This window comes from Elephantulus edwardii, unplaced genomic scaffold (genome assembly GCF_000299155.1).
Source record: "Elephantulus edwardii isolate Elephantulus edwardi_28Jun2011 unplaced genomic scaffold, EleEdw1.0 scaffold00455, whole genome shotgun sequence".
Classification (NCBI taxonomy): Eukaryota; Metazoa; Chordata; class Mammalia; order Macroscelidea; family Macroscelididae; genus Elephantulus; species Elephantulus edwardii.
The window spans coordinates 719,640-745,562 of record NW_006400205.1 but is presented as its reverse complement, the minus strand read 5'-3'; the positions used below and the strand labels follow the sequence as shown (position 1 = coordinate 745,562).

At 41.7% G+C, this 25,923-nt stretch overlaps 1 protein-coding gene across 1 annotated transcript; it reads left to right on the top strand.

The window, feature by feature from the left end:
- The first annotated feature begins 10,279 nt into the window (after positions 1-10,279).
- PAQR8 (progestin and adipoQ receptor family member VIII) lies at positions 10,280-11,349 on the top strand. Its single transcript, XM_006902818.1, has one exon. The coding sequence runs from the start codon at positions 10,282-10,284 to the stop codon at positions 11,347-11,349; it is 1,068 nt and encodes a 355-aa protein (XP_006902880.1). The 5' UTR covers positions 10,280-10,281.
- The last annotated feature ends 14,574 nt before the right edge of the window (positions 11,350-25,923 follow it).

The window sequence follows — 25,923 nt, the reverse complement described above, 5'->3', positions numbered from 1 at the left end:
ATTGCTCTTCAGTACTTTGGAGAGGTCCCTAACAGCAGACTTTCCCATGGCAATACATCTTTTAATTTCCTAGCTACTGGTGCCAAGTGTGTTGACTGTGGAGCCAAGCAAACTAAAGCTGTGAGCAATCTCAATCTCTTCGCCATCCATCCTGATGCTGCCAGTTGGTCCAGTGGTGAGAATCTTTGTCTTCTTGACATTGGGCCTCAATCCATATAGGAGGCTGAAGTCCTTGACCCTCTGCAGCAAGCGCTTCAGGTCTTCCTCAGTTTCAGCAAGCAGGGTTATGTCATCTGCATAACGAAGATTGTTGATAGATCTTCCATCAATCTTTATCCCACATTTCTCCTCATCGAGCCCAGCCTCCTGGATAATCTGTTCTGCATACAGGTTAAAAAGGTATGGAGACAGGACACATCCCTGGCGTATGCCCTTCCTATACTGATGTCAGTTCTCTTTTGCTTTCCCATTCTCTGAGTTTTGTTGTTTTTTCTTTATGGCTTACTCTATAGTCATGGAAAAGATTCTCCGCATGTCTTTAATTCCTCTATAGAGCACAACAACTTCATGGTGTGTTTCAGGTATCAGGAGACCACAGATCAGTGAGGGCTAAACAGATGACTCAGTAGAGGCCCACTGCTGTTGAGTTGGCCTTGAATCACCGCAACCCACCATTGGACCTCCAAGGATGTGGCTCTTTAAGGGAGGAGACTGCCCATCTTTCCCTCGAGGAGAAGCTGTGGGTTTGAACTACCGACCTGTCAGTTAGCAACCCTTTCAGTTAGTTATGCACGACCCCTCCTTGCGCCGTGGTAAAAGGTGTGAACAAGGTCAGAGACCTTCCACTTACCAACTACTTCCATATTTTGCAGCCAGAATAGTCCTAAGATGCAAAATGTTGTTTGCAGACTCAGACCCAAAAAGCACTTTGTGGAAAACTTACAAAAACTGTACTTTTTACAAATATGTATTTATGAATATATTCCTCTTGTGAGGCAACTTCTCTTTATCATCATTAGCTCTACAGTTTACCCCAAGTCCTTTTTTAAAATTATTACTATTTTTTCTTTTATTTATTCATTTTTGCACGTTTTCTCCAATTCCCTCCCCCAGCCCACCCCACAATGCACTCTTTGTTCCAGATTGTTCTCATAGATACGTACAATGTGTAATGATGTATTCCTTTCGGACAGTCCTTGCCCTCATCTGTTCTAATGCTGTGTTCATTTACTCTATAGATAACAAAGTTCAGGCTGTTACATGACTGGTAGACAGGGGGGCTCAGAACTTGATTTCAGGCCTCTCTGATGCCAACATCTCCTCACACAGGCAGGCTTTCCAGCCCTTTCATCTTTTGTGCTGAGGTTTTAAGTATATATGTACCTTTAACATTGATATTAATACTCAACATGTTTTACACATATAATTCAGTGACATTAATTCCATTGATCACTAGTAGTTATTGCCAGATTTTCTGTCACCATAAACAGATAGCTCAATACTTTACTTAAAGGGTAATCTCCCTTTTTTCCTCAATCTACCCTAACAACCACAGGTATATTTTTGCTTACCAAAGATTGATGGCTCAAACTTACTAGTAGCCTCATGGAAGAAAGATATGACACTTGAATTCTGTAAAGATTTAGTGTCTTGGAAACCTTATAGAGTAGTTCTACTCTATTATATAGTGTCTGGTGACCTCGTGGCAAGAAGCTGCGCTGAAATTCCAAAGGAATATGGTTCAAGGCAACTGCTCCATGGGAGAAGGATCTCTTCCCATGTGATTAACTGCCTCTGAAAACCCACAGAAGGGTTAGCTATGGATTGGTTCCAACTCTGCAGTACACAAGAACAACATCAATTAGTCTACAAATGGGATTATGTTGTTGTTGTTGTCATGTGCCGTTGTGTTGCCTGTGCCTGTGCCCTATGTACAATAGGCCTAAATCCTCCTCTATTCTGTGCCAGTCTTATTGTCTCTGACACACCTACCCCCAATTTCCCCAGTCACTGAATTAATCCATCTCATCAAGGGTCTTCCTCTTTTACACTGTCCTCCACACTCCCAAGCATGATGTCCTTTGCCAAGGACTGGTCCTGCCTTGCAACATGTCCAGAGTATGTCAGATGAAACTTCAGAATCCATGCCTCCAAGGAGCAGCCTGGTCTAACCCTCTCTAGGACAAACCTGTTTGTTCTTGTAGCAGTCCATGGCATATTCAATATTCTTCTCCAGTACCACAGCTCAAAGGCATCAATTCTCCTATCATCCCTAGTCCTTAGTCATTTTCCAGCTTTCTAATGCATAGCAAGTAATTGCACAGACTGTGGCTTGGATCAGGCACACCTTAGTCCCTAGACTGACATTGTTGCTCTTCAGTACTTTGGAGAGCTCTCTGACAGCAGACTTTCCCCAGTGAAATTAATTTTTTTAATTTTCTGGCTGTTGGTACAAAGAGTGTTGATTGTGGAGCCAAGCAAACTAAAGCAGTTAATAATCTCAATCTCTTCACCATCTATAATGATTCTGCCAATTGGCCTAGTGGTGAGAATCTTTACTTTCTTGATGTTGAGCTTCAATCCATATTGAAGGCTGCAGTCCTTGACCTTCTGCAAGCGCTTCAAGTCCTCCTCAGTTTCAGCAAGCAGGGATGTGTCATCTGCATAACGCAGATTGTGGATGTCTTCCTCCAATCTTGATGCTACGTTTTCATGAGACAACATAAGATCAAGAGCGTGTGGTGATGAAGGAATAAGTTCATGCTGCTCTGAAAGAATTGGCAAAAAACAAGGCCCCAGGAATTGATGGCATACCAATTGTTTGCTTCAACAAACAGATGCTGCCCTGGATGTGCTCACCAACTTGTGCCAAGAAATCTGGAGAACAACCACCTGGCCAGCTGACTGGAAGAAATCTGTATTTGTTCCCATTCCAAAGAAAGATGACCCAACAGTGTGTAGAAATTATTGAACAATATCATTGATATCACATGCAAGCAAGATTCTGCTGAATATTATCCAAAAATGACTGGAACATCACATTAACAGAGAACTGCCTGAAGTGCAGTCTGGGTTTAGAAAAGGCCATGGTACTAGGGATATTATAGCTAATGTTAGATGGATCTTGGCTGAAATCAGGGGATATCAGAGGAATGTCTGTATGTGTTTTGTTGACTATGTAAAGGCATTTGACTGTGTGGATCACAACAAACCATGGCTGACTCTGAAAAGAATGGGAATCTGAGAACACTTTGTGCTTATGCGAAATTTATACTTGGACCAAGAGGCAGTTGTCAGAAGAGGGCAAGGAAACACTGCATGGTTCAAAACTGGGGAGAGTGTATGCCAAGGATGCGTCCTATCTCCATACCTTTTCAATCTATATGTAGAACGGATTATCTGGGAGTCTAGGATTACTATAGTTTCTGTTAAATAGGGTTACTATTTGGCCAAATTATTGATGAGCAATGATGCTAGTTTGAAGATTGTTATGCCTGATTCAAATGATGGTCTTTTCAGTCACTTGCTATGCATCTGAGAGCTGGACAGTAAATAAGGATGATAGAAGAAGAATTGATGCCTTTGAACTGTGATGTTGGAGAAGAGTATTGAATATCCCATAGACTGCCAAAAGAACAAACATGTATGTCTTGAAGAAGGTTCAGCCAGAGAGCTATTTAGAGGCTAAGGTGATAAGCCTTAGCCTCACATACTTCGGAAATGCTGCTAGGAGAAACTTCTTTCAAGAGGAATCACACTTGGAAAGGTAGACCATGGGCAAAAGAGAGGAAGACCCTCAACAAAATGGACTGGTGCAGTGGCTGAAGCGATGGTATTGAATGTGTTGGAAATTGTGAGGATGGCACAGGATAGGACAGGGTTCACATCTGTTGTTCACAAGGTCACTTTGGGTTGTATTTGACCCAATGGCAAGTACAATTACAACAATAATTATTGTACAAAGTAACAGCCACAGTTAGTGTACATCAAGTCAGTGCTGGTGGGTTTGAACTTTTATTTTTCCTAACACACTTTTCTAGGCTGTACATCTTGACATAAATACCTTGACCTTACTTTCCGCCTGGAAACACCTTTTTATCTTTACTTGAAAATTCTAATTTTTTTTTCTCTCTCAAGACTCAGTTCAGGCATTACTCAGAGACTGGACCTCCACACTTCTGTTTTGGTTATATTTGCAGAGACCTGAACCAATACCTTCCCCTGGTGGAGCACTCTTGTCATTGTGTACCATCTAGTCTGAACAGATACATAGCTGACTCTCCAGTAGGGTTTCAGAGGTAGAAAACTGCATGGGAGGAGATTGCCCATCCTTCTTTCGTGCAGCAAGTGCTGGATTCAAACTGCATACCTTTGTGTTGACAGCACAATTCCTAACCACTAGGCTCATTGTCCTGACTGTGCCTGTCTCAGTATTCTGGGGCCTCTTAAAGGATGAAGACTGTTATCTTATCAGACTTCATCCCGCCTACCCCCCGACCCTCACCTCAGCAGCTCACACAAAGCCCAGCTCACCCTAATGAAATAACAACTGTACTTAACATTTCCTGAGCACCTATAAGAGGCTAGGAAGCTCTAGCAGTGAGGTCTAGAGGGAGTTAGTGCTGCTAAATCAAAGGCTGCACTGCTGGTGGTTTGAATCCACCATCTGCTCCGCAGAAGAAAGATGAGCAATCTCCTCCCATGAGATTTACAGCCTCGGAGACCCAGTGCAGAGTCATTTATAAGGGGGTTCTGACTTAACGGCAATGATTTGAGTTTATCATGGGCTAGACAGACTTCTCAACATTTTATTTTATAGTTTCTCTTATTTAGTCATTACAGCTTCCCATGTGGTAGGTACAGTTCTTGTCTCCATTATTCAGTTGAAGAAACTAAGGCTTAAAGAGTATTTCAGACTTACCCAAGACCACCTGGTTAAGGGGTAAGATCAAACCTTGATTCCAGATTTCTCTGAGCTTTTGTCACAATTTATTAATTTTCATGCCCTGTACCTTTCTATCTGATTGGAGCTATATAGATTAGATATAGATATAGATATAGATTATATAGATATAGATATAGATACAGATATATAGATATATAAATTTAGATATACTTATTTATTTTACACTTCTTTTAATACTGACTACGGAGTGTGAGTAAGAAGCTTACATTTTCTTTCTTAAAAGTAGTAGTGCCCTGATAAACATTGGTGTGCTCTAGCTTGTGCTCGTTCTCTCTCTCTCCCCCCCTCCCACCCCCTCCACTAGTCCAAGGAGGTCAATGAGATAAATCCAAATTTTAACTTTTTTTTTCTATTTTAATGAAAGTTTATAAAGAAACTGAATTTCCATTCTTTCATTGTTGTGCATCTTCGTCCCTGTTCCCCCGCCCCCCAGTTTGCTTTTTTCTTGGAAAAAAAGCTCTTTCATTGTTATACATTCCCCCCACCCCACCAGACCACTTTACTATGCAACTCTTATTATGGACTCTTGTCAGGCCAATAATACCTAATCATATATTCCTTTTATACAGTTCTCTTCCTTTTCTGTTTCAATGCAGTGTACATTATTTATCCCCTCTTTTCTTAGTTTTCCCCCAACCTCCATATCAGTCCTGTTCTATAATAGTGGCATTATGCAGTATTTGTCTTTTTGTCTTATTTGAGATACTTCACTCAGCATTATGTCCTCCATGGTCACCCATTTTGTATACTATTTCATGAGTTCTTTGTTTTTTCAGTGTTGCATAATATTCCATTGTGTGAATATACCACAGCTTCTCTATCCATTCTTTTGTTGATGGGCATTTGGGTTATTTCCAACTCTTTCCTCTTGTGAACAAAACAGCAGTAAACATGGATGTGCACCAAATTTTAACTTTCTAAGGAAAATAGCTTGGGAAATATATGTGAGATAGGTAGATTGAAAATCCCTTTCTCTGCCAAGCAACTTCACAAGAAAATCTACAGCACTTTGGGAAATATGTTATGAAGTACTCAATGTTACCCATCTAATTCCAAGCAAAAGTTTAGGCTATTTAGTAAAGACATGCTTTGGAGATCATCAGGCCATAGGCAAGTTACTCGTATGAATTACGTGGACTATTTAGTTCCCAGTGTATATCAAAGTTATGTTTGCATAACAATGTTTACTGTAGCCATGAAGTATTCGAGAGCTTTATGAAAAAGTGTGAAATGCTGTTAGAATCATTAGAATGTGACGTAGAGACACAGAGCTAGCAGATGCTATTGAATCATGTCACTGATAAATAAACTGACTTGCTTGCCACAGGGTTTCCAAAAACCTTTTGATTTGTAGAAAATGTGTTCTCTTCAAAATGCATTAAATAAGGTATGCCTGTATCATTTAGTTACTGAGGAGAAGCAAGGCTAGACTGGCTTTTTCCCCAGAGCGTAATGAAAAGACCCATCTTTGTGATCACATTTTACAGTAAAGCAAATTAGGCCAGGTGTTAATTTTGTGTAACTCTTAAACCATCCTTAGTATATTCACTAAGTATAAACTTTAACAACCCAATTGTTCTTTTACAGCCTAATTGAGAAATCATGTCTTTGTCTTTGTTTTGAGGTTCAGTTGATCACTTATTTCAGAGTCTCAAATTATCAGTGAAATTAGTAGGCAGGACAGGATTGTTGTTATTGTTAGGTGCTGTCAAGTTGACTAAGACTCAGACACAGCCTACGAACAGCAGACCTGAATTTGGCTCTATCCTGTGCCATCCTCACCATCCCGGTTATACTCAAGCTCATTGTCAGAGCCACCGTATCCATCTTGTTGAGGGTCTTTCTCTCTTGCTGACCCTCCCACCTTTCCAAGCACGGTGTCCTTTCTAGAGAATTGAGCCCTCCTAACAACTCTGGTGGCCTAGTGGTAAGTAACTAGCCTGCAGTGCCAAGGTCAGGTAGATTGAATCCACCAACTGCTCCTCAAGAGAATAGTGGGCAGTCTTCTCCTTTGTGATTAACTTTCTCTGAAAACCTGCTGGCGGATCAGCTATGGGTAGATTCTGACTCGACAATAAACAACAACATGCCCCAAGGATATGAGACAAAATTTCATCATCATTGCCTTTAAGGAGCACTCTGGCTATACCTTCTCCAAGACCTATTTAACAGAGTTCGTTAAATGGTGGGCTGCTAACTGAAAGAGTAGTAGTTCAAACTTCAAACACACCAACTGCTCCATGTGTAAAAAATGAGACTGTTTCTTTAATGGAAAAAAAAAAACAACCAAAAAACCAAAAAGCACCATTATATAATTTTTAAATGTAAAAAAAAAATAACATGAAAACTCTGATGGATATTGCCAACTGCAGTGGGTTTGTTTTATTTTTCAGACAACCTGAAAGTCCTTAAGTTTAGCCTTATTTATAATCTAGATTTCATTAAAAACCATGAGGCTAATTTCCATTTTACAACAAGGAAATTGTCATGTCATGGTATATTTTCTATAATATTCACCACTAACTTCATCTGATTGATCTCATCTATCTACATGAAAGTTAAATGTTTTGGGGGCCTGAAACCCACTTTGGTACAGATATTGTTAACCAGGAGACAAATCTAAAATCTTTATTTGCCAGAATATAATTTAAAAGGAAAATAAAACTAACAAAATAGTTGCTATCTTTGTATCCTGATTTTATGTTATTTTTATGAAGTCATATTTCCCATTAAGTGTATTGGTATTTACCAACCTGGCTGATAAATAATGTCATTGTTTTTTATTTTGAGGTTCAGACCAATGCTTGTCTCACATTTTCAAGTTACCAATGAAATTAGTAGGTACTTTCAAATTATATGCTAAAGAAATCTAGGCCTATTGTTAAGTAACAATACTTAAAGGTTTCTAATTTTAATACAGTATATATAATAATTAATATTAGGGACATTTTCCTTATTATATTTTAATATCAACTCAAAAATAATAAGTCATTGCTGTCAGTCATTGCCTCATAGCTGACCCTCTGGCAAGTTTCAGGAGGCTGTAAATCACATGGGAGGAGACTGTCCATCCTTCCGCTGTGGAGTCACTAGTAGATTCAAACCTGGAGATGTGTAGTCTGTGTTAGTTGTCAAACTCCCTAAAAGCCATCAGAATACACTTCATGTCATCTAGAAAACTCCTTCACTAAGGGAATCTTTGGTGATATGGATGGTTAACAAGTTTGGCTGCTATGTAAAAGGCTAGAGTTTTGAGTCCACCCCAGAGACAACTTGAGATAAGAGTGTGGCAATTAAAAAAAAAAAATTCAACCACTTACACACCTATTCTATTCTATTCTATTCTATTCTATTCTATTCTATTCTATTCTATTCTGACACACTGAGTCAGAGTTGATAACAACTGATTTTAAAAATAAACTGACTTATAGTTAAAAACAAATCCAAAACCAAACCCACTGCTGTCCAGTCCATTACAGCTCATGACAACTGGTGGCAACCCTCCACCAGTTCCTCAGGCTATAATTTTAACAGGAAGAGATTATCTTTCTCCTGTGGAGAGGTTAGTAGCTTCCAACTGCTGTCCATTCAGTTAGCATCCTGCCACTTTGCCGCTAGGGCTTCTACCTTATGGTGTTAGTGTTACGTGGCCTGAGTTGGAAACTTCTCATAGCTGACCCTTTAGCAGGTTTTAAGAGGCCGTACACAGCATTAGAGGAGACTGTCTATTTCTCTCTGGTGGAGGACCTGGTGGATTCAACCTGCTAGCCTTTGAGTTGTCAGTGCAACTCCTTACCCACTGTTGTTAAGTACTGTTGAGTCAAGTACAATTTATACTGACCCTATGAACAGCAGATCTGAACCCTGGTCTATCTTGTGCCATCCTCATAAATTTTTACATACTTGAGGCCTTGGGCTTTGAAACTGGCATTGGCACTGAGGAATCCAGCCAATCCATCTCCATCCAGCCTTGGGCCCATGAGCCCTAGGGCTTTGCACAGGGTACAGACAACAAGGAGCTAGCCATGCCAGAGCCCATGGCATAATACCCCCATCCAGGGCCCCATCGTGCTGTGCCCCCCATGGGCTTCATATGGTGACAGAGAGTTGTCCTGCACCATGGTATTTGTATGCCTTGTTGTGTGTATGGTTTGCTATTAGAGGTACAACACCCATATGTCAGTTTATTATATTGCAGGGATGGTTTGTACAACACCCATATGTCAGTTTATTATATTGCAGGGATGGCTTGCATGTAGCTACATATTTTACAGTTTAGATATGTATATACTTGCTTGTTTATCACTTGCTTTTATTAATCCAGCACTTGTCTGTCAGCTTGCTGTACTGCAGTAATTTGTGGTTTGCTGTGGTGATGGAACCTTTGTCACTAGTGTTTCAAATGCCAGTAGGGTCACTCATGGTGAGCAGGTTACAACAGTGCTCCCAGATTAAGGCAGACCAGGAATCAGGATTGGCCATCCACTTCTGAAATAACAGGTCTTGAAAACCCTATGAACAACAGAGGAACACTGGTAGCTATGTAGTATTAAGAAGTAGAGCCCAAATTGGAAGTCACAGACAAATAGCTGCAACCATTCTTACCCACTAGGTCACCAGTGATCATTAAAAACAGGGTGAGTGGCTGCTATTCCCATTTTACAGGTATTACTTTGCCGCAGAGAGCTCTGGTAGCCTAGTGACAAGAAGCTGCACTGCAATCCCAAAGGCATGCAGTTCGAGGCCACCAGCTGCTCCGCAGGAGAAAGATGGGCACTCTCCTCCTGTGTGATTAACTGCCTCTGAAAACCCTCTGGAGGGTCGGCTATGGGTCGGCTCCAAGTCCACAATACACAGTAAGAACAACTTTGATGCATATTGTAGCATGGGTAACAGAAACAGGACAGGTAACGGGTAATGTTGTTGTTGTTGTTGTGTACCACCTATTTGGAACCGACCCATAGCTGACCCTCCGGCAGGTTTTCAGAGGCAGTTAATCGCACAGGAGACTGTTTTAGTGAAGCAGCTGCTGGCCTCCAACCGGGACGCTTCCGGATTGCAGTGCAGCTTCTTGCCACTAGGCCACCAGAGCTCCCTTATATGGTATGAACAGTAGGAAACATTAGCGAGACGAGGCATAGGAAAGTTGACGCCTCCTCCTTGCCCAGAAAGCCAGGCTTCCTTTAGCATCCCCTGCGTCCCTGCTCTGCCTTGGTTCTGCACGCGCTCACTGCACCCTTGTTGATTTTACTCTGTCTCCCTTAGGTTGCTGCCCCTGCTGCCCGCTGGGCGGGCTTCCCGCCGCCACCGCGGCCATGACGACCGCCATCTTGGAGCGTCTGAGCACGCTGTCGGTGAGCGGGCAGCAGCTGCGCCGCCTTCCCAAGATCCTCGAGGGCTGCCTTCCCAAGATGCCTTGCACCGTCCCGGAGAGCGACGTGCCGCCGCTCTTCCGCGAGCCCTACATCCACGCCGGCTACCGGCCCACGGGCCACGAGTGGCGCTACTACTTCCTCAGCCTCTTCCAGAAACACAACGAGGTCGTCAACGTCTGGACTCACCTGCTGGCGGCTCTGGCTGTGCTCTTGAGATTCTGGGCCTTCGCCGAGGCTGAGGTGCTGCCGTGGACCTCTCCGCATTCCCTGCCCCTGCTCGTTTACATCCTGTCTTCCTTCACCTATCTCACGTGCAGCCTTCTGGCGCACCTGCTGCAGTCCAAGTCGGAGCTCTCGCACTACACCTTCTACTTTGTAGACTACGTGGGTGTGAGCGTGTACCAGTATGGCAGTGCCTTGGCCCACTTCTTCTACAGCTCCGACCAGGCCTGGTATGAGCTGTTCTGGCTCTTCTTCCTGCCCGCCGCAGCTTTCTGTGCCTGGTTGTCTTGCACGGGCTGTTGCTACGCCAAGTATCGTTACCGGAGGCCTTACCCAGTCATGAGGAAGATCTGCCAGGTGGTCCCCGCGGGGCTGGCCTTCGTCCTGGACATCAGCCCCGTCGCGCACCGCGTGGCGCTCTGCCACCTGGCTGGCTGTCAGGAGCAAGCCGCCTGGTACCACACCCTCCAGATTGTTTTCTTTCTGGTCAGCGCCTACTTCTTCTCCTGCCCGGTGCCTGAGAAGTACTTCCCCGGCTCCTGTGACATCGTGGGCCACGGGCATCAGATCTTCCATGCCTTTCTGTCCGTCTGCACGCTCTCCCAACTAGAGGCCATCCTCCTGGACTTCCAGGGGCGCCAGGAGATCTTCCTGCAGCGCCACAGCCCTCTGGCCGTCTACACGGCCTGCCTGTCCTTCTTTTTCTTGACTGCCTGCAGCGCCGTCACAGCAGCCTTCCTGAGGCACAAAGTCAAGTCCAGACTGATGGCCAAGAAGGATTCCTGAGGCCAGCAGATGGAGCAGTGTGTGGAGGTGTTTGTGGAGAAACGGATGCAACACAAGAATTTGATATTTGGGTTTTAAGAAGCGGTTTTAAAATAGTAAGGCCTATTTTCCGAGGATATGCTCTGGCTGCAGCATTGGAAAGCCAAAGGATTGAAAAGTGTTTCTGTTGTTAATAACAGGAGTATTGCATTTCCCTCTGCATCATAGCCTTACAAAGGGCTAAAATGTTCAGGATGCTGTACTTAGGAGAACCATCTTCACACCGAAAGTTTGGGAGAAATCTCACTATAGTCTTGCAGGTTAAGTCTAGAACTGAAAGGACAATAAAAATTGTAATAGGAAGTAGGCAGCTGGCCCATACCACACTGGAATGGTCATCCTACTATGCTGGTCATGGTAGCTGAACAAATTTATTTGAAGACCTTACTGTATTTGGATTTAAGATCGTCTTAAAAGAATTTTAAGAAATGAAGGATAAAGAAGAGTGAATCTTCAGGATAATTCAGTGAAAATCTTAGACACGATTAACTTCTCAGTTCATCTGACTAGGTGACCTTCCTTTCTCATCTACTGTCACACTGACCCTTTACTCAGGATAACTAACTGGCTGGTTGGCTCCTTTCTCTGAAGTGCTGTTTTAATCCCCTGTTCCTAGCATGGTAACATACAGGACTAAGAAGCAGCCTACTTCAAGGAAATGTTTGGATCCATGCGGGTGTTCAGAAAACTTGTTCTCATATAATACTAATGTCAGTGGTACCAGAAAGCACAGTGCTAAGAGCTAGCAGAAGGCCCACCAGAAGCAGCAGCTTGGTACTGTTTGGTCTTGTGGGGCCTTCTCTATATACATGCAGATTTCAGGATTACCTAAGAGCTACTAGGGTTGCTTGTAGTAAAATAGGAACCCTGATTGTCCAGTGGTTCAAGTTCTTGGCTGATAACCACCAAAGTTTGGCAGTCCATATCCAGCAACTACTCCATGCGAGAAAGACATAGAAACCTGCTTCTATAAAGATTACAACCTTGGAAACCATACAGGGCAGTTCTGCTGTGTTTTATGGAGTTGGCTCAGTTCAACGGCAGTGGGCTTGTTTTTGGTCATGTAAGTTGGTTCTAAGGATCATTATGAAACAGTTGTCATTGAGTCCATTCTGACTCATGGGGTCTGATTATCTCAAGAGGAACTCAAAGGCCAGTCTCCTACACAGTTACTATCCCATGAAGAACACTCATAGCTGCCCCAAGTTAGGGACCTTGTGGAGGTTGTCTGCCTCGGGGTAGACCGTAATGTTGTTAGTTGCTATGAGTTGGAAATTCTGACACATTGCAGCCCCGTATGTGTAAAACCGAACAGCTCTATAAAGTTTTCAAGGCTGTGATCTTTCAGAAATAGACCACTGAGTTGAGGCCTCAGAAACTTTTTGGCTAGTGTTGTTACATGCTGTTACATCAGTTCTGACAAAGTGACCCCATGTGACAAAAGTAGAACAGCCTACAGGTTTCCTAGGCTGCAGTTTTTATTGGGCCCTATTTGCTGGGTCTTTCTCCCATGAAGCCACTAGTTGGGTTCCAACTGTTAACTTTTGGGCTTAATAATTGAGTTTATATAACCCAGAGACTGCTAGCTCAGAACAGAACCTCTAAAGTAGAAGAGATCTATAGCTGGGTTTATTTGTCCAGTAGTTTGTGTGAGGTAAATGGTATTTGGGCTTGATGTGTTCCACAGCCTCACAGTCTGAGGATTTTATTTATGCACTGATCCAGTTAGGAGGCTGTGGAGACGAGGGCTATAGCACCTTTTCAGAGGCATATGCCTCCAGTCACTATGAAGCCCCCATTACTAAAATGGATGTGATTTGTCTCAACTCCAAGTTGATGAACATCTTTTATTACTATGTTGCTTTGTTGTCTTTATAGCTTTTCCTCTCTGTGATATTTGGGCTTTGTGCCTTATAGGTGGAAGCTTGTGAACATTTTTCTTAATGTATGGCTTATTTGCGGTTACTGGGATAAGAAGATACAGTCCATTGAATTCCAGCCAGTGAATGAAGAATTAGCAGTGAAAAGACTTTTTCAACTTGTATTTTGGTGGGATGAAGCAGGAAGAAGATACTCAACTGACTTTCTTGTTAACTTTATATCAAGAAAGTATGAATTTAGTCAGCAACATTTTTTTCCTAGAAGGATTGCTCCTGTTACTCAAATACCTGATCTTTTATGCTACCCAAATGTCTTAGGATTTCTAGCTTCTGGTATCTAGACCAAGTTCATGGCAAATAATGTTGGCAAAGTGGAACAAGGACATGGAGAAGCTATACAAAGATGTTTTAAGTAGGTCAGCTTAAAATGGCATCTAGAAATTGTTTATTTTTTATTATGGAATTCAAAGATTTTATTCCTTTACAAGTTGGGGAGGAAGAGAAATGAAGGAAGAGGGAAGGTGGAAGGAATGTGTAAGTTGGGCTCTTGACTGTAGCTATAGTAATGGTCAAGTTTGGGTCAAATCCATGTGTTTGGTTTTGGTGTGGGGTTTTTTTTTTTGTTTTGTTTTGTTTTGTTTTTTAAAAAAGCAGAAAGTAGAGCAGCAATCTTCAGATGCACACCACAGACCAGTGCCACTCAGCACATGGTGAGCCATGTATGGTAAGATAAGTACAGAAAGTAGGACAAGCTTTTAGATATTGCCATGAAAGTTCTGTTTTACGTTACACAACTATTGGTCCTTCCAAACCAAAGCCCATTGCCAACAAATTGATTCTGGCTCATGGCATCCCGCTATTGGGTTTCTGAGGCTATGAATCTTGACTAGAGGATAGTGCCTCATTTTTCTCCCAAAGAGCAGTTAATTGGGTTTGAACTTTGGACCTTTCAGTTAGCAGGCCAACACTTAACCTACTATGCCTCCAAGGCCAATGAGAATGAAAAGAAAAAAGTTTTTTACTAGATATTTGAGAAGCACTGAGGTAGGAAACTATGATGTGCTCTCAAAATGACAGTATCTCATAGAAAGCCAGTCATACCAGGTGCTGATGAGTCAACTCTGACCCCATACAGGACATCCCCATGTATGTCAGAGTCTACCTGTGATCCACAGGGTGGAAATGACTGATTTTTTTGAAGGACATTTCCCACGCCTTTTTCTTCTGAGGTGACCCTGGATGGACCTAATTTTCAGCCTTTTGGTTAACTGTTTGCACCACCCAGGGATACAAGACTCTCATTAGAAAGATAAAACTTAGGAAATAAAAACATCTGTAATTACTCAGATTTCTTAGAAGCTAAAGACTCTCTTAAAATATTCTTATTAAAACTAATACATCAGTGAGGAACAGACCTAGTCTCTTTAAAGGAGTAATTAAATGTGTGATAAAGGAGATGGTTATCCTACTCAATATGGGGCCCTCTATCAGTTCTAAATCTGGCATCTGCTCGAAATTCTGCTGATTATCTTTCATTTATTAAAAAAAAACAAAAAACTAAGACTTTCAACTTGTTAAGATTCCCTTGGGAAAAACTCCCACTCATTATTCTTGTGGAATAAAAAGTCTGATAAATTTATATAAAGCCCTGTTCAGTTTTGGGATAGGGGATATATTCAAGGACAAGGACACAGGAACTTGGGGACATACTTGCATGTTTACCTTTTACCTAGTGCTTTCTGACCCCTATTTATTAGCAAACTAATGTTCATTCTCCTCAGATGTCAAGATTTCATTTCCTGATTCTGCTGAAAGTACCTCACCCAATAACAATATTCTCAGGAGCACTTTACTGGAAGCTTGAAATAATAGGAATGTTAGGCCATCGGAATAAGATAGTTCGTTCCTGCCTTGTCCATGTGTTCAAAAAAGTGTTTTTTAATAATTGACAAAGTTGCTGTGCTGTAGTTTTAAGTTAATCCTCCAGATGGCGCACATGTCTTACTCAGAGGGGCATGACCATTGTCTCCAGGGCTTCAGACTTCTTGTTGATCCTAGTATTTTGTTTAATTGTTTGACGAAGAAAATATGGAGCTATTCTGTTTATATAAGTCTACTTACACGAATGATCATTAAAACTTTTTGTATTTCGACTATTTATAGTGTCGAACTTTGAAGAAACAGCCACATTGATAAGGTACATCTTAAAGGTTTTGCCAAAGGAAATAATGCTAAGAGAAGGTCAGGACACGCTCTTCACTCATTAGAATTAAGGAAATAATTAAAACTTATGAAAACACAGCACTCACACCTTCTTCCACACCAAAATCCCCAAGTAACATACACCCCCCAAATCAGAGCATATAATCATTAGGTGTCATTTAGACAGCTCCCACTCACGGGAGCCCCTGTACGACAAAGCAGAAGGCTGCCTAATCCTGCATCAGCCTCGTCCTTGCTCCGCCGGAACTGAGTGTTGCACCCACTGTGTGAATCCAACTCACCGAGAGTTGTCTTCTTTTTCTTTGACTCTTGTTTACTAACTATATAATGCGCTTTTACAGGGACTGGCCACTTCCTGCTAATGTACCCAAAGTATGTGAGATGAACTGAGTAGAAAAACAGATTTCTAAAAAAGCCCACCAAAAAAAAAAATGAAAAAGGCCATAAAAATGATTTTTCTGAGGATTTCTGTCTCATTTAATCCTACTAGTTTTATAAATACTGGTGTTTAATTTTGGGGGGAGATAGGCTACATTTCATAGAATAAAACTATGAATTTTCTAACAAGGTACTGTATTGTGAAATGTAGCACCTATCAACAAATTATTTTGTAGTTTTTACTATTATGTGCAAATAGCAATGAAAAATATTGTAATATTAACATAACAGAAAATGGCATTGTAGGTGCTCCTCTTACCCAAACACTTCTTACCATCAGATCTCAGAGCCTCCTGTTGCCTTTAATAGTTTATTCTCTCTTTAGTTGTTGATTCAGCAAGTACTTATTGATGCCAGGCACCGAGTTGCCTGCAGAGTTTCCATAGTGAGGAAAAAACACACCCTATGTGCAGAAAGTTTTCATCCCACTAAGCAAGGACCAGTATCTTGCTATGTTGGGCCAGAGGATGGTCCTCTTTTCCCACATTTTGTTCACAGACTGAGAGGGGAATTTACTTGTAAGATAGAGGAATCTGTGACCTGCTTTGGAATAACATGCTTCAGACTAATTAAGCTCCCTCATTCTCTCTCTAGAGGCTGGAAATTTTTGCCTCACAGTAAGTTTTAACCTATGTTAAAACCATCCCAGCTTCTTGTTACTCTTACTCCTTCTCCAGCCTCTTTCTCGCTGTCCTCTGGTTGTTTTAATTCAGCTCTCAGCATCATTAACATATTCAAACATAAAGAGGGGCTCTAAATTTTCACAGGCAGTACAGATCCTCTTGGCATCTCTGGGCTGTCCTCCAGGGAATGGGGCGCCAGCATCTGACCTGAGGGCAGAGTCCTGATTGGGTAAAAGTTCTGAAAATATTACACTCAAATGCTATGGTCACCTCTTTGATTAACACGCCACCTTATTCCTGGTCAGATTGTTATGAGAAAGCACAGTATAGAATGAAAATCACTCCATAAAAAAAAATTCATTTCCACATGAGCTTTGGCAGTGTATCTATCTTAGCAAGGAGGAGACCATGAAGGTGGTGCGGGATAGGGCAAGTTTTTTCTGATCCATGTTTCAATTAGGTTGACCATGGGTCTTATTTGCTTGAAGCATCTCACAACTAGTACTTCTAATAGGAACAGATGTTCTCATTTTCTAGCTTTCACGAGGTCTTGACCAAACTGAAGGCTAGAAGGGAACGCCTCAGATTTTATTATGCATTAGGCTTTTTCTGTTAAAGTGATTTCACTCCAAACAATGTTTTTGCACTGCACAGGCTTTTTAGAACCCTGAGAGACTCCACTGCCCAAGGCTCTTGGGCCTAAGTTATATAAAATCAAATCTCATTCTTCCATTTCAACCTTTTGAAATTCCTTGGGAATATTGCCCGAGAAACTCAAGTGTTGATAACCTTGCCAGATTCTAAGCTCTCCCTCGCATCTTCTGCTACAATTTTCTGTTACTTAAAAAATTTGCTTTCCCAGAAATTTGGACAAATAATATAAATTTAAATGTTTTTAAAAATGCTATACAGACTTAATAGAAAATTGCCCCCTCCAACTACAAAAGAACGGGGGTGAGGGAGAGTCTCATTGGTACATATCTCATTTTAAAGTAATGTTATGTTTTATTAGAAATAAAAAGGCAAAAATAATCCATGGACTCATCGATAAAATAATAAGAGGGAGGGGCTATGCCAAAATACCATAAATGGAAAAAAGTAAACAGTTTCTAAAACTTCTTGACAAACCTGACATTGGGAACCAGAAATTTTCGTCAACCTAATACTTGCATTCTATAACGAACAAAATCAACAGTCTTTGGTTCCATTTATAGGAATACCAAGACAGTTAAATTATACTCCTTTCTAACATTACATTAAGTAAATTTGATGATTCTGCAGCTGAGATACTGGTTCATGAAGCAAAGCCAGAGAGTGATACACTATCTCTTCTAGTGAAAGAATTCTGTGAAATGTCTCTTCTGAATCAAGCTCTCAGATGGTATTGTGGTAGAAACACCTTCAGGGGAGGCAAGGCCCAGCTGTTGAATTGGTGCGTATGTGGGTTATTTGACGGTCTTTCCATAAACATTGAACATTTCTGTGTGCCCGGCCCTGTTCTAGGCACCAGGGATTCAGCAGCAAACAAAACCCTGTCCTTAGAGGGTGTACATTCTGGAGGAAGAGACAAACAGTAAAACAAATAAATTATGCAGAATGTTAAAAAATTACAGTGCCCAGGAGAAAGAGCCAAAGAGTGGGCTAGGAAGGGGACGGTGTATTATTTATGCAAGCAAATGTGTGCACAGACACACACATGTTCTGTTTTAGTTTTGTGAGGATTTTTTTAAAGAAACCCTTTTGGTTAAAACAAAAGAACACAAAGGCAAAATCATTCTGGAATAAGGGAACTCATCAGCATGATGCTGAAGAAAAGACTTCCATTTACGTGATTTGGAGGCAATGGCATCACCAGCTTATAACTGGTGACAATTAAAACCCATCACTGTTGCAGATGGGATGACAGAAGAGAAACTAGTATGGTTGGATCACAGTTGCCGATTCAAAAGGCTTACAGGATTGGTTCTGGGACTCCAGACACCTGGGTACTACATACTCAGTCAGTACATGGGGTCAAGGGAAGACTACCAAGAAGGAGGTAAGTACAGTTTTGAAGCTAGATCATTCCAAGAGGAGATGTCCCCCTAAAAATAAGAAAAGAGGGATGATCAGAACATAAAGACAGATTGTGTAGGGTTTTATGAAAACTTAGGCTCCCCCTGAGATTCATGGTAGACATAATGAGGAAGCATTCTGTCCAAGGATATGCTCAAGTGTGTCAGAGATTGGGAGGATGGCACAAGATAGGACAGAGTTCAGGTCTTTTGTCCACAGAGTCGCTACTGGTCGTAAATTTGATGGCTCCTAACAAGATTGTACATAGCCATGATTCCTGCACTCCCACCACCATGCTCCTTCCTTCTGGCAAATGTCTTGCCTCCGGAAACTCTATGTATGAACAGTGCTCTGGCTGTTCGTTCACAGGGTCGCTATGAGTCGTCTACGACTCGATGGCATTAAACAACAATAACAATGACGACGACCAAGAGAGAGCTACGTTGGCCTAGTAGAAAGGAAGCTGTGCTACCAAGCCGAAGGTGGGTGATTTTCCTCTGTGGCCCTCGGCCAGGTTCAAATTGTCTTCATGTCAAACATTCTTCAGGTTCAAATTGTCTTCATGTCAAACATTCTTCTAGGTGGTATAGCACTGGTCTGTGCGTTGCTGTACAGAGGTAACTCGTGGTTGCTGTGATGCTGAAGCCTGTGACAGTGATGTGCCAATCGTGGTAATGGGCACCCATGGTGGACGGTGTTGGCTGGAGCTTCCCGACTAAATCAAGCCTGGAAACAGGAGCGGCATCCACTTCCAAAATGGCTTGCCTCTGGAAACTCTATGTACGAACAGTGCTCAGGCTGTTCGTTCATAGGGTCGCTATGAGTCGTCTACGACTCGATGGCATTAAACAACAACAACCTAACAAGAACAACAGTGATATGGAAAACATCAGTCATTTAGACTAACTACGTGAAAGATCTTCAAGGACTCAAACCAGCTAAAGAATCACTGAATCTTATTTCCCATTTATGTTGCATGTGTTTAAAGTAACTGTAATCATTCCAGCCCCAATTTCAGATCTATTAAATAGATTTTATTACTCTTTAAAGTTTATTTCAGCACTATCCTGAGCACAAACAATTTTGTTTCCTTCAGAAAAAGGATGACAAAACTAAGGGAAAAAACTATTTAATGTTTTTTATTCAATTAAGTGTTCTTTTTTCAAACAAGAACAAATTCTCTTGGAATCTGTGACAAACTTTACTGTGGAAAAAGGAGGAAAAATAACAAAAACAAAACAAAAACCTTAGCAAAGTGTCTGCTGTCGAATTTGGTTCAGTAAATACTAGTGACTATCAGAATTGCTATTGTTTCTCACTTGCCCAGAACTATCGTCCTGTGGATGGCCACTCATACATCCATGGATTCCAAGATGCCTCTCACCAAACTCAGGCCTCTCTCCTTAAGATGGATTTCTCCCCAACCATAATATATTTTCCCATGGAAATGAAGGGCAATTATGCATGTGGTTTTAGGAGGAAACTGGTTAACTCTTCATGCTTCCTGGAGACTGAGTTTGTATGATCATAGTTTATCATAGCTTCTAACTACAGAGCTTCTTACTGGCCATATACTCTTAACCACCAGATAGTTCTGCCTCTGGGATGCTGTGGTAGGAACTTCTCATACCATAAGATTCCAGATAGTGGGGTACTTGATGGGAGTTATTCCTAGCCCTACAAAGAAACAAGTCCATGAAATAAGTAAAATCTGTATATGAATATATGCTTTTAAAAAAAATGACATTTTTACTTTATACTGGTTTGCTTAGGGAGCTCTGGTGGCCTAGAGGCAAGAAGTCGCACTGCAATCCCCAAGGCACGTGGTTCGAGGTCACCAGCTTCTCCACAGGAGAAGGATGGGCAATCTCTTCACGTGTGAAAACCCACCGGAGGGTCAGCTATGGGTTGGTTCTGACTCAATGGTACAAAACAACAGACTACAACAACTGGTTTGCTTACAAAGTCTGTATACACTGTTTTTCACATAGAGTATATGCTTTTGAAGGAGCAAGAATATAGGGCTTTCCCTGGATTTTAAAAATAATTCCTCCTCAAGGTCTCTGTGTCATTGACTGCATGCCTCCACGCCCACCCGTTGCACCCACCAGCTCTGCCCTGTCACTAGTACACACACACACACCTCTAGCATGGGCTGAAGGAGGTGGGGCGGTCAGTCCACTGACAGAGAAGACGTCTATCCCAGTACCTGTGTGCACACCCAGAGAGTGGAGGTGCACCTGTCACTCAGACACCCTCCAGCACAGAAAGTCCACTCCAGGAAATACATGGAAGATTTGCTTTGCTTTGAGGCTCAAGTGGACAGAGGCCAGGGAAGGAGGAAGGAGAAAGCTGGGAAGGGGAGGAGAGAGAGGTGAGGAGACCCTGTCCCTGGGCTATGGGTCTCAGGTCCTTTCTCCTTGCTTCTCCCCACACCATTTTTAAACACCCCCCCCCTTTTCTGTCTCACATGGCCATGGCCTCACTTTTTGTCTGTCTACATTTGAAAAATAAGTATTTCTGCTGCTTTAAAAAAATGTATTTCCATGATCCAAAAAAATTCTAAATAATCATTAAATTTAGTATAAACTTACAGTTTTAGAGATTTTAAAAAAGAAATTATAAGGGGAGCTCTGGTGGCCAAGTGGCAAGGAGCTGCAACTACAATCCCAGAGGCGCATGGTTCAAATCCGCCAGATGCTCTGCCAGGGAAGGAGGGACAATCTCCTCCTGTACCAGTCAGATCTGATTTGACGGTACACTCACACAAAAATAATAAAATAAAATTTAAAAATACAGAAAAAAAGAAATTATATAGGTAAGCTGCTCAAGTCCATATAGCTCTTCAGAACATAGTAAAGATTTGGCTCCTGGGCCTAAGCCTGGTGTTTCATTTCCTGGTCCACACTGCATACCAGAAAGGGTTGAGTGGTTTGAGAAGTGCACCTGAAGACAGAGAAGGCCTTTCCCCATGTTCAAATGCATGAACTTGTGTTTCCTGTGCACATGGGACACAAATTGTAATCCACATTCCCACCACATCACTCCCACACCTGCCTTCTTCCATACTACCAGAGAATTGTATTATGTCAGAGATGTCTCCAGTAGGATGAGGTCAATGTCCTCACATGCTGACTGAAGAGCTATGAGAGGACAGAGAGAAAATAATCTCAAAAGATACTCACTTGGGAACCAATCATTAAAGAATGGCTCCCAACCAATTCCATATGCAAACGAGATCATTTGGGAAGCTGGACTTTATGAGGGAGGAGGAATGTGGCATCAAGGTTGGAGAAAATCTCATCAACAACCTATGTTGTGCAGATGATACAACCTTGCTTGCTGAAACTAAGGAGAACTTGAAGTGCTTGCTGCAGAAAGTCAGGGACTGTAGCCTCAACATGGATTGAAGCTTAACATCAAGAAGACAAAGATTCTCACCATGGGCCAATTGGTAGCACAATGATAGATGGAGAAGAGATCGAAATTGTTAACAATTTCTGCTTGCTTGGCTCCACAGTCAACACTCTTGGCACCAGCAGTCAATAAATCAAAAGATGAATTGGACTGGAAAAATGTGCTGTCAAGGACCTCTTCACAATACTGAGAAGCAACGATGTCAGTCTAAAGACTAAGGTGTGCCTGATCCAGGGCTAGGTCTTTCAATTACTTGCTATGCATCAGAGAGCCGGACAAAGACTAAGAAGAATCTATGCCTTTGAGCTGTGGTGCGGGAGATGAGTCTTGAACATACCATGGACTGCCAAGAGAACAAACATGTCTGTCTTGGAAAAGGTGAAACCAAGTTTCTCCTTGAAGGCTAGGATTTTGAAGCTTCCACTCACATACATTGGGCATGTGGCCAGGAGGTACATCATGCTCAGAAGGGTGGAGGGGACAACATAGGAGAGGAAGACCCTAGATGAAATGGATTGACACAGTAACTGGGGTAATGGGGAGGGGAAGATGTGTCAGAGTCAGTGAGACTGGCTCAGGATGTGGCAGAGGTAAGAGGGCCTCTGTGTGTGTGTGTGTACCGTCAAATCAGATCTGACTGGTACAGGAGGAGATTGTCCCTCCTTCTACAGCAGAGCATCTGGTGGATTCAAACTGCTTGCCTCTGGGATTGCAGTACAGCTTCTTGCCACTAGGCCATCAGAGCTCCCTAGGTCAGAGCTATTGTACATAGGGTTGCTATGAGTTTAACTAAACAGCACATAACAACAACAAAGAAAAAAAAATAAGCACAATATAAATGTGTGTTTAGATTCAGATCTTAAAAAATAATTTCACTAAAATACTCCTATTCATACAATATGGGATACACCCTGATAATCTCTATTCTATTCCATTTCTTTATTGTTTTAACTTCTGGTTAATTTTAAGACCTAATAATGGAGACCTCATTGGCATCTTGAATAAAAAAGTGATCCCTGAGTTGTCATTCACTTAATCAAGCATTATTTTGGTAAGTCATTTTACAGCGATTCATGATGTTCTATGATGGGAGCTAAAAAAAATGACAATGAAAAATCCCAAGAACCTGTCTTTATAAAGTTTATATCCTGTTGAGTCTCAAGTTCTATGAGTGAACATATTTTTTAAACCAAAAATTATTTTAATGAAATTTTACAGAGACTTTGGATTTCCATTCATTCATAGTTGCACACTTTCCTCCCGGCCCACCCCTACACAGTTCACTTTAAAAGTAAAAAAAAAAATAAAAAAATTCATTGTTATACAGTCGCTACCCCCACCCCGTCCACTCCACTATGCAGTTTTCATTCTGGACTCTTGTCATGACAATAATAACTAATCATATATTTCTCCTAAACAGTTCTCTCCCTCATCTGTATGAATGGACATTTGATAAGACTTTTTCATGGAAAAGAGAACCCCAGCTGGATCCACTGAAGTCATGAAATAGGCTTGACTTGAGAGAGAAAATGAAGAAGCAGAGGTTTTGCCAAACCCCAGGCAAGAGCACTCTGCAGGACTGAACTAAGCTGAACCCAAAGTGCTAACTGTCTCCTTTTCCTCCTCCCGTACTTCACAAAGACCAAAAGTGACTGACTGGGTCTTCTCTTTAGATGAGAGATTGTAGCGACCATAGCATGATGGAAATGAACACATGAATGCATTTGCACTTAGGGACACAGGACTATTACCAGGACTTTTGATCTTGCCAGTGTATAATTGGGTTTATTTTTCAAAAATCATGATGTACCATTTTTACCCAGCAGAGTGAAGCAGAACACTAAAATCACTGCAGAAATATATCTGGGAAGATGTACACCCTAATGTGCTATTTCTCCTGTGAACTGAAGAAGGAGAACACCACTGGATTTAAAATTTACCTTTTAGGGTAAAGCTAGCACTGGGAACAATGATGAAAGAAAAGTTTGTTTTAGGCAGCTGCTCCTGTCTGACATCTTGCATTAAGAGGCCTTTGGAGACGTCACCAGCACGAGGTGGTTATAGGCTTGGCCTGCTGGCAGCCTGACCTTCCAGTTTACCCATCCCCCAAACTCTGAAACACCTGCTAAAATCCTGCAAAGACTCCAGTGTCTTCTGAGTTCAGGCTTTATGCATGACATTCAAACCATGCCACTTCTCATGTTTGCTACCCCAAATGGTCAGATTTCTGTCCTCTTCTAACTATACATTCCCCGAATGAGAAACAGAACAGACTGAATCACAAGGCATAGTCATATTGAGGAAACAGTCATATGCAAGGGAAATGGAATATAAATGCTAAATTATAGGGAAACTTTCTGGAGACTTGTTATCGTACATTTTAGCACTGACACAGCACTATCTGGCTTCCTCTCAGAGGTGATGACATTTTTACGAGGCCTTAGGCCAAGAGAAGCTATCTTCTCCATGTATCGAGGGACACCAAGTAGATAAAAGATACTGTTAGCCATTTAACTAGCAAGCTCTTCTGGGAAGAAAGGCATTTGAAAAGAGAGCACAATGGGCAATAGTCATAGGTATGACTCACCCTTTCCAGAGCTAGCTCCCTCTCTACCCAGCATGGAATGCAAGCTCAAGTGCAATCATGCAATTAGTCAAGAACAGTCCACTGAAGTGTGCTTTAAATTAAAAACAAAGACTAGTTGCCTTTAAGTTGATTCTAGCACATGGTGACCCCACATATTTTAGAGCAAAACTGCTCCATCGTATTTTCAATCCTGAGACTTTGTTGATGGAGGTCAACAAGTTCTCTTTACTAAGACACCTCAGGATGGGTTTCAATTGCCAGACTTTGAGCTAATGTTGTTATGTGTTATCGAATTGGAACCAATTCATAGTGGATCCTCCAGTGGGTTTTCAGAGGTTATAAATCACATGGAAGGAGACAGCCCATTTTTCTCCTGTGGAGCAGTTGATAGATTTGAACCATTTACCTTTGAGTTGGCAGCACAATTCTTTATTCACTAGGTCACTAGAGCTCCCTTTGGATTAATACTCTAGGTTAAAACTATTGATGACACCCAGGGATTCCAAATGTGTTCTAATGGGACTTACTTTCACTGGGAAAGAGGGGAGGGAATGGGTTAGGTAGGCATTAAAGATTGGCTGTTACTGTGAAAAGTCAGTGACTGATGATTTTGAGTTCAGGGCCCAAAATCTGAGCATCAGTAAGGTAGAAGGAGGAAGGATTTTCTTTTTTGCCTTTCCTCCCCGTTTTTTTGTCATTGTTGTTGTTGTGTACTGTCGAGTCAGAAATGACTCATAGCTGACACTCCAGTGGAGTTTTTGCACAGGAAAAATTGCCCATCCTTCTCCAGCGAAGCAGCTGGTAGACTAGAACTACATTCCTTTGGGATTGCTGCACAACTTTTTATCACTAGGCCTCAAGAGTTCCCTTTTTCGGTATATATAATAATACTTATTTTTGTTGGCTATATTTCTTGGGCACCATTCCATGTAGGAGTTCCTCAATCAAAGACTGAACTTGGGATCTTGATATATTCTCCTAATGACTGCCTTCCACTTTTGGTAGGTGGTCACACATACCGCAACCTTTAAATTACTCTTAAAGGCTTTTGCTTTTTCAGTCCCTTCAATGCTCATCTATAACTTGAACTTTCTCTCTCAAACTCTCACTGGAACCAACTCATAGCTGACCCTCCATTGGGTTTCTGGGGCTGTAAATTCCATAAGAAGAGTGTGCCAAACTTTTTCCCATGAGTCACTGGTGGGTTAGAAAGTGATCAACCCATCTATCTATGGTCAACTGATCTTTGACAAGGAGATGAAATCAGTGAAGTGGGGGAACGACAGCCTTTTTAACAAATGGTGTTGGCAAA